This window comes from Echeneis naucrates, chromosome 9, assembly GCF_900963305.1.
Source record: "Echeneis naucrates chromosome 9, fEcheNa1.1, whole genome shotgun sequence".
Lineage (NCBI taxonomy): Eukaryota > Metazoa > Chordata > Actinopteri > Carangiformes > Echeneidae > Echeneis > Echeneis naucrates.
The window spans coordinates 11,280,325-11,294,408 of record NC_042519.1 but is presented as its reverse complement, the minus strand read 5'-3'; the positions used below and the strand labels follow the sequence as shown (position 1 = coordinate 11,294,408).

At 39.4% G+C, this 14,084-nt stretch overlaps 1 protein-coding gene across 1 annotated transcript in view; it reads right to left on the bottom strand.

Moving 5' to 3' along the window:
- Positions 1–4,663: 4,663 nt before the first annotated feature.
- Positions 4,664–14,084, bottom strand: part of edil3a (EGF-like repeats and discoidin I-like domains 3a) — a 96,357-nt gene continuing 86,936 nt past the window's right edge. The window contains exon 9 of the mRNA XM_029510354.1: positions 4,664–5,148. Coding sequence (XP_029366214.1) covers positions 4,999–5,148 — 150 coding nt within the window. The 3' untranslated portion in view covers positions 4,664–4,998. The remainder of the gene's footprint in view (positions 5,149–14,084) is intronic.

Here is a 14,084-nt window from a genome sequence, read left to right as displayed (position 1 = left end):
GGGTAGCATCATGGTTGAAACCTGTAAAATTCAGAGAGGAAGGAACATGCTTGAAATGGATCCTGATGAAACCCGCTTCACATTTCATAAAGTTCTCTGATGCCACTGTGTGAAATTTGATAGGATTCTTTTTTTGGGATTTTTTAAACACTTGTTATTAAAGTACAACCACTCTATCACAGTAACACTCCTGATCGCTAATAACCATAAATAACAATTTCTCACACATACAAGTGACTTATCATGCTTTAAGAGTTTTCAAGAATTAAATTGGAGCAATGTTAAACCAGCTTATTTTTTTTTTTAAGATCTTTTGTAAGTTAATGTGTCGCTTGCCTCCACCCCCAGTTTATACAATATAGTGACACTTTTAATCTGGAGACTCATTCCATTGGTTTGCAGTTTAATTATCAGAATAAATATGGCTTTCCTTTTGATAGTGGTTATAGAATTATGCACTTTTCATGAGTAAGTTAAAAGTAAAAAAAGAAAAGGTCAATGAATAGAGAGAAATCCAAAGAACTATAGAAATGTTGAATAAGCACAACACATTCATGAAAGCAGATAAAAATTCCAGGAACTGGTGCATACTCATGGATTGCGAGTAGAAAGGTAAAAGGTAAAAAAATAAAAAAAATAAAAAAACCTCCACTATGATGTGAAAATCATAAGAATAAAGAGCTGAAACAGATCACAGAGAAATGCCTTAGAAATGTCCTAATGTGTGCAGCAACAGTCACAGAAATAGTGATAATGTTCCTGACAGAAAAAAAAGAAAAGGGAACATTATATTTTGCAATATTATTTTCGTGCCTGGCAAACATCTTCATATGATCCTGTCGCTTTCCTTTTTTCTCCAGGCTCGACTGGATGTAATGAAACCTTTGCCCTTTGATAACAGCAACAAATTCAAACAGCTCTGACTACAATATTTCCTATCAGCTCCCTCCAGCCAGCTGCACTAATTAAGTCGAATCTATCAAATTCAAACAATGATATTATTTTCTTATAATTGACAACATTGCATTTGGAAGAAATTACTCTACCTTACTGAGATAGCGCTGCAAACGGAGATAAAAAGTTGAAACCGAGTTAAAAGTCCCAGAATAGTTGAAAAGACCAATGCAACTTTTTTTCATCAGACACAATGAGCAGATCACAGAGTGTGACTGTGAATGTGCCCTGCATTGATTAGCTGCAGGATGCACAAAACATCTACTTAAAGAGTCCTCACCCTTCGCCAAAAAAAAAGAAAAAAAGAAAAAAAGAAAAAGTGGTCACTCTTAGTTTGAATATGTAATCTTTACTGATAAACCTTTAATGGAAAGGACACAAGACTGAACTGATTGTTTTCTAATGAGCTTTTGATTGCTGAATGGCTCCACTCGCCTGAGTTACGAGGAAATGACTTCCCCCTCTGCACTGACTCTTTGATAACAGAATTATTACTGGTCATTTCAGGTACCACCGCCGAGCTGGCCCCGTGACTCGCTCTGATCTCCTGCCAAATCTGTGAGACGTCACCAGGGAGACACAGGAACTGGCAATGGCAGGGCCGAGAAAATCAATGAAGGCAACTCTATGTGGTAAAACGTGTTGACACGTAGCTAAGCTTGATGGAGTAGGGGGCCCAACAGTGCAACAACTTCTTTATCAGATGAATTACAACCCAAAGCGTAAGTGTATTTCTACTCCTTTGTTTGAATTTATTCATTTTTTAATTACCAATGATGTGAATTTGTGCGAAAGTTGTGATTAGCTGAGTCAGCAATGGCAAGCACATGTTGGGACCTGCTAAATACTGAAACTATAGGAATTCACTGTAATTATTATTATTATTATTATTCATTAACATGTAAGACTGACACTTCCACATATATATCTATATATATAAATATATATCCTGTATCAAGATCTACGAGAAAAGAAAAACATCCAACCGTGTCATTTTCGCAGATATGTTTTTATTTGTCAAACTGAAAGAGCTTTTGTTTGAAGCAACATCTTTTTTGACTGTACACAACTCTCCTCTGCAGGATCCAACCTAACCAGCATTTCAATAGGTATGGTTTTCTAGATAGTGATTGGCACTCAGACTGAGGAGGTAAGAAATAATAAGTGATCAGCAGACGCAGACATACAAAGGCAGGATGAGTTTCCGCTTTGTGACCCTTTTTAACCCATCACAGGAAGTTTTACAATACACAAGATGATCAATGGTGAGTGCGAAGTAAAAGCTATTACTTTTATGATATGCAAGAAGATAATGTGCCAGTGGACATCTTCGTTATTCTGTTGTGTTCCAACCTCATACTTCATGCAAACTTCATCAAAGCTTTGTAGCTGGGCGGCTCAGTGATAAGAGCTCACAGGAAACCAACTTCAAAGGTCCAACAGAGCAGGTTATGGCTAAGATATAGCTACTTGGAGAGAAAGAGCTGAAGAATCCAAAAACTGTTCAAGAATAATAATCTGGGAAAAATCATTTGCTTACACTGATTCTGTGTCAGAATAACAGTCACTCATTTACTCACAGCCAATAACTGCTTTCACATATCGATAATCCACACAGTCAGTCTTTGAATGAGCTGGCAGTGACACAAGGAAACCTTTCCACCATCTCTTAAAGACACATCAAATCCGTTACAGTCCACAATTTATATATTAGAATATTATAAGCCAAACCAGAATAGAGTTAGCAATACTCAGTTTCACTTACCCGGACACCAATCAAAACATTCGTTTTTTGTTTTGTTTTGTTTTGTTTTTTTTTTTACTTGAAACATTTACTGTTCAACGACAACAACAACCATGTTTATGGCATGACAGCTGAAAATGCCTCGATACGCAACAATACCAAGAAAACTCCAGTATGTTTGTGCAGTGACGCCTTGCTGGATGTTTTCTTGCTGCACATTTCATCACAATGTTTGATTCCAATGTATTTTTATTCGTTTTAATATAAAGTGATGAAAATAACAGTGACACGCTCGTATTTCGAATCTAGCCAGACAACTAAATTTTGATGGATTAAATTACATATAGTTTTCCTGTCACAACCCTTTCAGGTTGTGCTGCAGTCTCAGAAAAGAAACAGTGTTTTCCTACAGTTGGAAATGATTGGTTAGTTAAGCGACTGAAAGCTGACAAATCCCAAGTGAAACATGAAGCATAGAAGTAGACTTGGCTCCTTTCAGTTCTTATTGGAGAACTTGAGAACTTTAGGGAAACTAGTCAAGAGCGGAACCCACAGGAGTAATCCAGGTCTATTTTTAAGCCGTGCAGAATGGGCTGTAAGTTTTGACACTGCTTCCGTACCTCAGCTACTTGTGTATTTCCATTTACTCAACCAGCCAAGCATCGCAGTTTACTGCAGGATGCAGCCAACAGCAGAAGCTGTATACTGAAAACTAAATTAACATAAGGTTTCACTGTGATGGGCGTATGGCATCTTCATCTCCTGAAATTTGTCAGCACCCTGTAACCGTCTGAACCTGCAGTGAGCTGCTGTGGCGTTATGTGAAAATACCCACAGATTTCATGACCATGTTATTTCAACGCAGATTAATCTCCCTGAAATAAAGACACAGTCCATATTTACTGCAGACATCTTTTCTGTTACCATGATTCATTGTAGGTTTGGAATAATGGCTCAAATGAATATATTATTAATCTTGGACTGGTTCTCTCTTTTGAAAATAAAGAAATTAATTAATCAGCGTGTATCAGGGATAACAAAAAATAAGACTGCTTTCAATATTTGAATTATGCATATATGGATTTTAAACAATTGCTCTTGCTCATTTTGACATTTCAAATAATACACACAAATCTTTAAATAGGTGGCCTAAAATGATACATTTGCCAGTTACTATTAATGACATCTATCCTGAGCTTTTTAATAGATTTAACTTTGATCTCCAAGACAAGACTAAGACATTAAACATACATTTGTATGCATTTGACAGCTGAGACAAATAAATCTAAATAAATACTAAACTAACAAAAAAAAACAAACAAACCCCGAAACAACAGTGATTCCAAATAGCTTAGAAAAGCGTTGTGATGACGAAATCATTTCAAATGAAAAATGGAAACTCCTTATGAGAGCAGACATTTACTAGAGGGCCGATGAACCTCAGTGTCAGCGTTGCAGTATCACCTTAAATCGCAGTGCTTTTCCATTGTTTCAGGTACAAGTCATGTCCAGTAAGCTTTTGCAGTGTGTGTTAATGCTTCAGAGCTATTTAAAAATGCACATAAAAATAGGTCCCTAAATCAAAGCCAGTTTCTCTCAGGGCTAGAGGTTGTAAATGATTTGTCATGGTATACATTTATAATTCACACACCATGCAATTTCTTAGTCTTTTAAATATAATACAAGAGCATTAATAGTGTTTTCATTGATGTAGTAATGCCAGTGTCAATAAGGGTAAAAGCATAGCTGAAGGAGGTGTAAGTATTTCAAAGTAAAAGTATATTTGATAACGTGATAACGTGTGATCTCTACGTTGTATTTTAGACAGTTTAGTTATGGTGTGATGGTGGTTAATTATGTCCGATGAAGCACGGCAGACAGATTTCACATCCTTGTTAAAAAGTGATACTGTACAATAGCTTCCATGTCAACAAGTTAAAACCACAGTGAGACCCACTTTTCCAGCTCCGCCCCTGCCGCCCCAACCCCACCCCTCCCATTATATATATTACAGAAGTTCATTCCAAACAGGATGGCAAATCTTGAAGAATAAAAAGACAACGATCACACTTTAAGGAGGAAGAACGAAAAGACAAAAGTGGATCAGGGGCAGGTTCGAAATCATTGTACAAAAGAACAAACAGCAACCCACCACAACCAAACACTTATTCTTGAAAAATCCATTGGAAATCAATTTCTTTTTACAGGTTGCACAGTTTATTTTTGAAATACTGGGTGAGATACTCCAGTATGCCAAGGGGGACGAGGGGGCAATGGCAAGAAAGATGGAGGAAAGGGCTTCACTCTTCCTCTGTGCATCCGAGTATTTCTACACGCAAAGTGATCCTGCCGTACCATGACCAGGGAAGGATCCGGATGAGCCGGGCATAGATGGGCGGGTCTATCACGTTCTTTCTGTGTGTGTCATTGTCAAAGTTTCCCTGGAACACCTGTGGAAACAGCAGAAAGGTGGAATCGTTAATGTTTTTTATCATCCAATGATTGTTTTTCATACAAAAACATTGATCAGATATATGCTTCCCTTTCACATCAGTGCTGCAGAGATATTCAGAAGCTTTTAAAAGGTAAAATCTCTTCAACGGGAGGCAGGTGCAGAACTTTCCTGGTGCTTTTCTTGTCTGATTTCTCCAGACTCCAGATACCTTGAAGGCCTTAATGTCTGAAAAGCCAGTGAAGTGCAGCCAATCACTGTTTCATTTCAAACACTGCCAATAACTGCACATTCGCAGGAGTCTGTTCTCGGCGCTTTCCTGTTATGCATCACACAGAAGCGCACATCAGCACTTTCCCCTGCAGGAAATTTTGCATTGTTAGACCGGCACAGCTGAAAGTCCTACCTTTACAATTAGTGACAGGCGTCTGCTGTTGTTTTCTCCTCCTCGCTGAGAGCTTGTGTTATTAACATGCACCCTGCGCTCGTTGGCCTTGTTTTCTTTTAATTTTGACATTCATCTTTTTGAATTTTTGCCATTTTCACTCAAGAAACGATTTGTCGGATGCAATAAATGAACACAAAGCCTTGTCCCCCCCCCCCCAAGCTTTGGTTCCATAAAAGTCATAATATATGGCGTGACAGACTAATGTCCGTTCTGCAGCAATACATCTTCTCTGTTATCATGTGGCCAAGAGCACATCCCTCACTGAAAGCTATGAAAATGTCATTGTATTTACTCGATGCTGCTCATTGAGATTTAAGAATGCGTCACCTTTACAAAGCGTTACACAACAGTTTGAGGATTAAAAAGCTGCTGTATACAAAGGAACATAACTGTCATACAGGGACGTGGGCTGTTGTTGATTAATAGAAGCTTTGTGTTGGTGTGTGCTTAATAGACAGCAGAATGAAGTATATTAGGAAGAACTGTATCTACAGGGAATGTTTCATTGAAGGATATGATCATTTAATTTACACAGACATGATTATGCCTGTGTAATTGGGATGTAATGGGAGTCACTGTTGTGTGAGATGGAAAATCATTATGCTGAATCCAAGCAGGTGCTGTGAGAGGACTGGGTGAGTTCACCCAATTTTAGAACGGAGCCTTAAACAGCACCCTGTCAAACGGTCCTGGGAACTGGTGCTGGATTTAGTCAGTCAACACACGATTGGTGGTATCATAGCAGGTGCTACAACGATGGTCATGCCGGAAACTATAGAGAAAAAACGTTTTTGGACACGTGGACAAAATATTCAAAGCCATAGTCACACAGTGTGGAATATGGCTTCAGCAAACACCACTCCATCTGTGTTTGTTGAAAGACAGGAGCGCAAACATTAAGTGTAATGGCACCATGAAGATGCCTCCCAGTGGTAAGTTAAACCATGCAAAAACAAGAATTGGTCAAACTATAATTGAACACAAAATTAACGCAAAATTTTTGCAATGTGAACTCAAAAAAGCACAACTCAGTGGAGTCTATCCTGTTTTTTAACCAAATGAACCAAAAAATAATTCCACTTTACGCATAAGACAACTTTTGCATGGACAAATTAGTTCTTGTTTCATGAGAATGATAAATTCAACTATAACACAGTTAATCTAAACATAATCCTGAACTTAATATATGTAACTGTTTCAACTTAATGTTCACAGTAATGAAAATGAAAACCTTTTAAGGATGAAGTGAAACTGTTTGACTCAAACGCTCTCTCATTATCTTTGGTTTTTATTAGTTGACTGAAATGTTTACTTTTTGGTTTTTAACCAAATATACAACAAACCATTTTCAGTCGACGCAAAATAAAATATGAAGCTCCAACAAGCAAGCTACTGTTTTTACTTAGCTTTTTTCATGGGGTCACTATCAAAGAGAATGAGTCTCTTTGTAATTCTTCAAATATATAATAGCTTCAGGGAACTTAAGCTTGATATCAGTGCGTGTGCGAACCTGAAGCATTATAATTGGAAAAAGCCCAATGCCATTGTCATCATTATAAAACTCCTGCAAAACGAACAGCGCTACATTATATAATTATAGCGCTTATGAAACAAAAATCTTCTGCAGAATTCTGCAGAAGCCTGAAAAAACTGTTTCCATGTGTGTTTATGTGCATCACAGATGCTGTTGTGAGCCATTAGACGGTCCTGTGGTAGGCGCCTCTACAGGATCTAATTGTCCCAGATCAATATGCAATAATGTGACAAGATATGAAACCTTTAACTCCTCCTCCTCAGATCTGTGCGTATTTCCATTAGCGTGACTTCCTTCATGGCATATATTGTTCTAAAAGAGTTAGTTGACTGAGGACAGAAGCTGGAATCATATGACAGGTGTACACTTTCATTACTTTCCTCATTTCACACGTCTAACAAAGATGAGTGCAGGCCACCTTTTCATCCAGCACGCTTTTTCATCATTTTCTTCCTGCAGACCACTATCCCCCCTGCCTCTCTCATTTATACTCTAGCTTGGATCTGTATGCATCTCCAGACAGGCAAACAAATGCTGCTTCTCATGACATTCAGCCCTCAGTCATTCAGTCATTTTTCCCTCTTCCAGCAATCAGAGGAAAAAAAATCAAATCTTCTCATGGAATTCTGCAGTTTTTATAAAGTCTGCTCATACAGAAAATGAGCACAATTTTGAATAACAAATTTAACAAACAACAGCTCGAAGCACTTTTTCACCAAATAAACACAAGAAAGAATGTTAATAGACAAGAATCAATTACACTCATTTTCTTTCACACCTTTTTAGGTGCGTTTTTATGGTTATTCCCAACTGCATATTGCTTTCACTGGTACTCTGTAATGAAGTTAAAATTGTTACACTGCACGGAGCATACAATTTCACTAATCAACTACACAAAAAAAAAAAAAAAAATTGTTTTCATCTCATTCTCCCCTGCTGAATATTTTAGGAAAACGCTGTAAACATTTGATAAAGGAAAAGGATAACTGTGCAATTTATGCATATTGCTGCACAATACAGTATTAAAACATTAAAACATGAAGGAAGACCATAAAAGTTGCTGCTGATTGATACATGACAAGAATCTGCCAGAGGCCGCAACAGGATATGTGAAGAATCTAAATAAAAGGACTAATAATCTTGAAATAGCAACTGAAGCATTAAAAGTGTTTTCACATTGACTGTTAGTGTATTAAATAACACAGAGTGAAGGGGAAGGAAGAATAAAATAAAACAAAATATGTCATTTGAAATATGTCCAGCCCAATGGCAGCACAGTGTGACGAGAGGATCCCGGCAATTACCGGCAAATGAACAAGCTGTATTACACTCAATCATCTCCTGTGATTACCGGTTAGAAAGAAAGTTTCTGCTCTGCATTTATTCATTTGCAAGTGACATGCTGCTTTAATGAATTTTAATACTATACACACACACACACACACACACACACACACAGATAAATAGGTGTCGGTATGTATACACTACAAAGTTTCAACATAAAAAACCCTTGTGCAGTAGCTTATAATATATATATATATATATATATATATATATATATATATATATATATGTTCCCTATGCCATTACATATTTACATATTTACATATTATTACTGCTTTAGCCAAACTTTAATTAAAGCTGACACACTGTGTAGTTGAGTTATCACAGTGACAAAACCTGCTGGCTTCTGTAAATAGTGACTTTTACAGTATCAGACTCAAATGAGTTTAATTACGGTGAGGTTTCATTAAGCAGAGGAAATAATAGATTGTAATTATGTCCCAGTTCAGCAATGAGAGACTAACATACGGATCGAGCAGAGTGTAAATGCGGTAGCTCCTCCAGCTACAGCCTGACCTGCTGTGTTTGACCAGAGTTCATCCTCCCTGACATCATGGCAGGATGCACAAAGAGCCAGCTGGTACTTCTTCTTGCTAAATGTCAACTATAATATTTTAGCAATAATACTTTTTCACATTTTTCAGTGTTGCCAAAGTGACAGTACTGAAGAGGGAAAAAAAAAATTCTGATCAGCACATGCAAAACAGAAGCAGCAGCAAAACTGAGATAATTAACCCTTTGGCTTCGGCTAACACACACATCCAAGGTGTTTTTACATCTTACCTGTTAGTCAAATACATGTGAGCCAGGTGAAGGGATCTCTCACTTCCCCGACTGTAATTATATTATCCCGTAGTCAACACATAAACATACAGGTCACATTTCTGTTTGTGTCTTCAGACCCCGGGGAACACCGGTCTGCTTCCAACTATTGATTTTCCAGGCTGGTCCTGCACTGCCAAGGCGGGCCTTGTGTGCGTCTGGAGAGAAAACACAGGCCATACAAGGCAGCAGTTTGCCCGGATATTTCTGATCTCTGGCCCCTTGAGCCAGCTGACGTGACTCCAGCAAAGATTCATTGAAAGTTCAAGAGCAGGCGGCTACACTCAATCAAGCTGAAATGCACAGCCACTTACGTCTTACAAGGAGCTAGGAATACGTTATCTAGTTATGCATTTTATTCATCCAGAAGTATGTTTAAACGTCACGTCACGTTCCCCAAGACTGTGAAATATCACTAGCAAGTGGATAACCTTAAAATGATGATAAAATGATCACAGCTACAGTGTTTAGCAGCAGGTTACCATATGACCCTGTGGGACTTGAGGACCCTAATGGCTAATTAACCCGGTGTCCCCTTAATGAAAAACTATTCAACTAAAATCAATTACTTTAGTGCTTGATTGCCCTCATCTGCTGCATAAATATTGACAGCAGGAAAGGCCAGGGGTGCAGCAATAGACAACACAGTGGCCCAGTGTTGAAAGCATGTGTGTGTGGGAATGCAGCCAGGGAGATATATAAGAATGCATTGTACTCAACTTTAATTGTGTTTGAACCATAGATGAAGATGTTACTTGTTGCTTCAAAGTGCAGCGCACTGGTATTTGGGATTTTTGCACAAAGAAAAGGCAAACACTGCACTCCATGGATTTTATGGAGCGTTACTGCGGTGTGTGTGTCGTGTGCCCCGCTTTGACATTTGCATTCTGACAAAGCCTCCTCTCTCAATCTAGATGTAACTGCCTGCAGCCGCTGCCTCGCAGGAGCTGAAGGGGGGAGCTGAGGTGAATTTTTACAAGCCTCTATCACTGTGCCCAAACCAGACAGGGAGACGCACACACCCACACACAGACAATATACCCTGTCCAAGTGAAGCATTGCCGTGTGGCAGGAGCACCCTGGGGAGTTCAACAGCCAAATGTGTCCTCTAGCATAAATGGCTACTTCAGCTGAGTGAAGGGGGAAAACACCTTGAAGAATCATACATCTGAACAGCCTCTGGGCTCTACTAGGGATAAACTGATTGACATTTTTAGAGGTTTAGCTAAACATGCCTGCCCTCTAATACAGCACCGCATGTGCATACTCTCAGACTGACTGCCTTTCCTTGGATCTGCTCTGAATTATAGATCAGATGTCGCGTGGTTGTTGTAGTGAAGGTATAGCTCTTTTTTTTTCTTCTCAAAATGAGATTGAAAAAATAAAACACAATAAGCTTAAAAGGATCCAGAGAAGGGAGAAATACTTCTCTCTCCATCCGTGTGTGATTGCGGATGATGCTCGCCAGGCCTTTTGGAAAGCTTCCTGTGCTCAGTATTGAGCCTGGTAATCATGCTAAGCCTGCAGTGGCCCATGTCCAGAGATCATCATGGGTGTGGAAATTATAAACTCCTCAAGCAAGGAATTTGACTGCAGAGGTGAAAACATATTTTAACCGTTGGCTGCTACACTGGTTCTGCAAAACAGGATAAGGGCATAAATTGATAACTGGCTATAGAGAAGAACTATAAAAAAAATAAAAATAAAAAAAGAGCTGTCACATTACAGTGCGAGATAGATCACACTGAGCCAAACAAAATAACAATCATGCTCTGAAACTGACAGCTGACGTTACCCCATAACTTCTACAAACCATTCACAATCAACTTTAGGAGTTCAGATATCATAGTTGATGCTTTTATGTGCACAGACTGCAAAAGAACTATGAAGTTAAGTATGACAGAAAATTTGTGACTCAAGCATTTTAAGCCATTACAAACCTATAAGCCAATGATTTCCTACTGAAACATCATCACTTTTAAATGAGTGAAAGACATTTGCATGAACAAATGAATGTGCTTATAGACTGAAGTGAAATTTAAATCAATGTACCATAGATTATGAATCAAATACGATGTCAAATAGGGTTGATTATTTGAAATTAGATATGGTAAAGCTGACAAAACTACTGGGAGGTTACTCAGCCACAAAAACGGTAGCAGTCATGCATGACAACATCGGAATCTGAATATTGTAAGTGCTCAGATTGAATTATCTCTGCAAATATGGTGATCTCCTGGAAAACAGGGGATTCCTCCCCCATGAGTTTGGCGATACAATGCTGGCCCAAGTAAAGGAGTGTATGAATTGATTGAGATGTTCTGTAGCTGAAGAAAAATGGAGTGCAGACGTTGTCCTCCACCACTGTAGTAAAGAGAGAGCTGAGCCGGAAGACATAGCTTTTCGATTTACCACTCGATCCTCATTTTTGGCCATGAGCTCTTGGGGGGACACCAAAAAAAAAAAAGAAATCACTGATGGAAGTGGCCAAAATGAGTTTTCTCCACATGGTGCCTGAGCTCAGCCTTGGAGATAGGCTGAGTGGCCCAGACATCTGCAGGGAACAGCCGCTGTGCCTTCATCTCAAAGGGAGCCAGCTGAGGCTGTCTGGGTATCTGATTAGGATGTCTCCTGGGTGCCCTCCTTTGGAGGTTTTTCTGGCACGACTATCCAGGAGGAGACCCTGTGGTGGACTCAGAAAGCACTGGAGGCATTACATATCCCATCTGCCCTGGGAATGCCCCGGGATCCCCTAGGAGAAGCTGGAAAATGGTGCTGGGCATAGCCTGTTTAGCTTGCTGCCACCTTGATGCCACCCCGGCCAGGCAAAACATCAAACTGTTCATGGATCAATTTTGTTTCATGAGATTCCAGTCTTCATATGATCATGTATATTTTTGCGACATGTTATACTTATAGGTGAAGACTTAAATGACCCTGTAGTTTCAAAAAGAGCCTGTAATACTCAATGATTATCTTGGCCAGTCTGAGTCTTCAGTATTCTGTTTAATAGGAAGGTACGCGGTCTCCAAAATCTCTGCTTCTTAATTTTTGACAGTTGCCGATAAATCAATAAGCAGGAGAAGCTAGGCTTATTTTTCATTAAAACAGAAGGAGAGAAAAGTAAATTGCTTCCGTTGCCGCCAGTGTTCAAAAGACAAGGGGGGATCGGCTTTAGCTCCAACCTGCTGCCTGCAGCGCCCCTGATATCGGCAGAGAGGCTGCTGCAGCCCTGTGGTGTCTCCGCTGTTGTGGGCAATTGGAATGGACATGTGTACTCTGTTGAAGGGCTGTAAACACGATTTGCAGCATACGACTGGCCAGAGCAGGGTTGACAGCACATTCTTATCTGATCATAGACCAGAGAGAGGCAGCAGGGCAGAGCCGGCAACCTCAGTTTGAGCCATGGATAAGGAGATGCTGCAGAAAAGTGCAGAGAGAAACAGACAGGTCTAAGAATGGACATGCCCATTCTTAGTAGTTACCTGTTTGACATTTACTGCTTTGTGTTTCTGTGGGTTTCTATCCTTTCTTTGCATTTCTCTGTCGACACCGTTTCTCTCTACTCAGAATGCCCCTTGCCTTCTTAGTATGATATATAATTCAAAACCTTAGTACTCACATGACCCATAGGCGTGCATTTCTGATCCCACAGGATTTTTCAATAAGTCTGCTTTGTGTACACAACCATATAAATGTGTTGTATCCAGATATGCAGCCTTTTCAGTCAATATGTCGATAGCCCTGGTTGAACTTGGTTTCTTTTCTTGTTTTGTGGTGCAAAATGCAACTTACCTTATCCTTCCCTTGTTTCTCATCTTGATATACGTTCCACCGCTCCCCATCGTTACTGTAGGCGACTTTGTATGAACCAACAAACTGGACGTGGCCAAAGTCTTTAGCTCCCTGGGTGATGACTCCCGTCACTTTGGTTGGCACAAGCAAGTCCACCTGCAGGTAGAGGAAAGGAAAGGGGAGAAGAGTGAGGATAAAATTTCAAAGTCGATGCATTTTCCCAATCTTGTCACCATCTGCCTTTTTCTTCTGAAGTTATGAGAGGTTTTACTGTATAAAGGCACTGGGCGCAAGAAGTCACTTTCTATTATTCACAGAATATTGAGCAACAAGACTAAGTCCACAGCCTCGCCTCAGCAAAACAGAAATCACACACTGCAGCAGCTTCTGAGACCCAGAATGCCCCATTTGGGTTAATTTTTAATACCTTCTCACATTTGCTGCAAACAATTTGCAGCACCAGGGTCCCAGGATGCCAGTGCATAGGCTTCTTATTTGTATTGACAGGTTAGGGTCCAGTCATCCCTCATTATTTAGAAAAGTGCACCACACTGCTGGATTAAGAGTGTGGTGAAGCCCAAATTGCAAAAAAAGACTAAAAAAAAAAAAGAAAGCTCTACCTGGTTCACCCTGCTTCAGTGAATATATTCTGTTATTATGAATACACAAGTCAAACGTTTTTTTAAGTGACATTTCTCCACCGTGTTATTTGTGTTTGATGAATAATGTACAGCCACGTGAAAAAATACATCCCATGGAAAATGCTTTTTCAACATATTTATGCAGGCCAACATTAGATCTTTTTTGAGTGAACAAAAGTGACATACTCAGAAAAAAAGGAAAAAGGAAAATTAGTTTTCACTGTACGTCCTGGGCCTCGGTAGTTAGATGTGTTATTATCACCCATTTCAGCAGACATACTGCAACCTCCTGTGAACCTAAATGTGCCCCTGACATTGGCGAACTGAAGTTTTTGACCTGGGAAAACTGC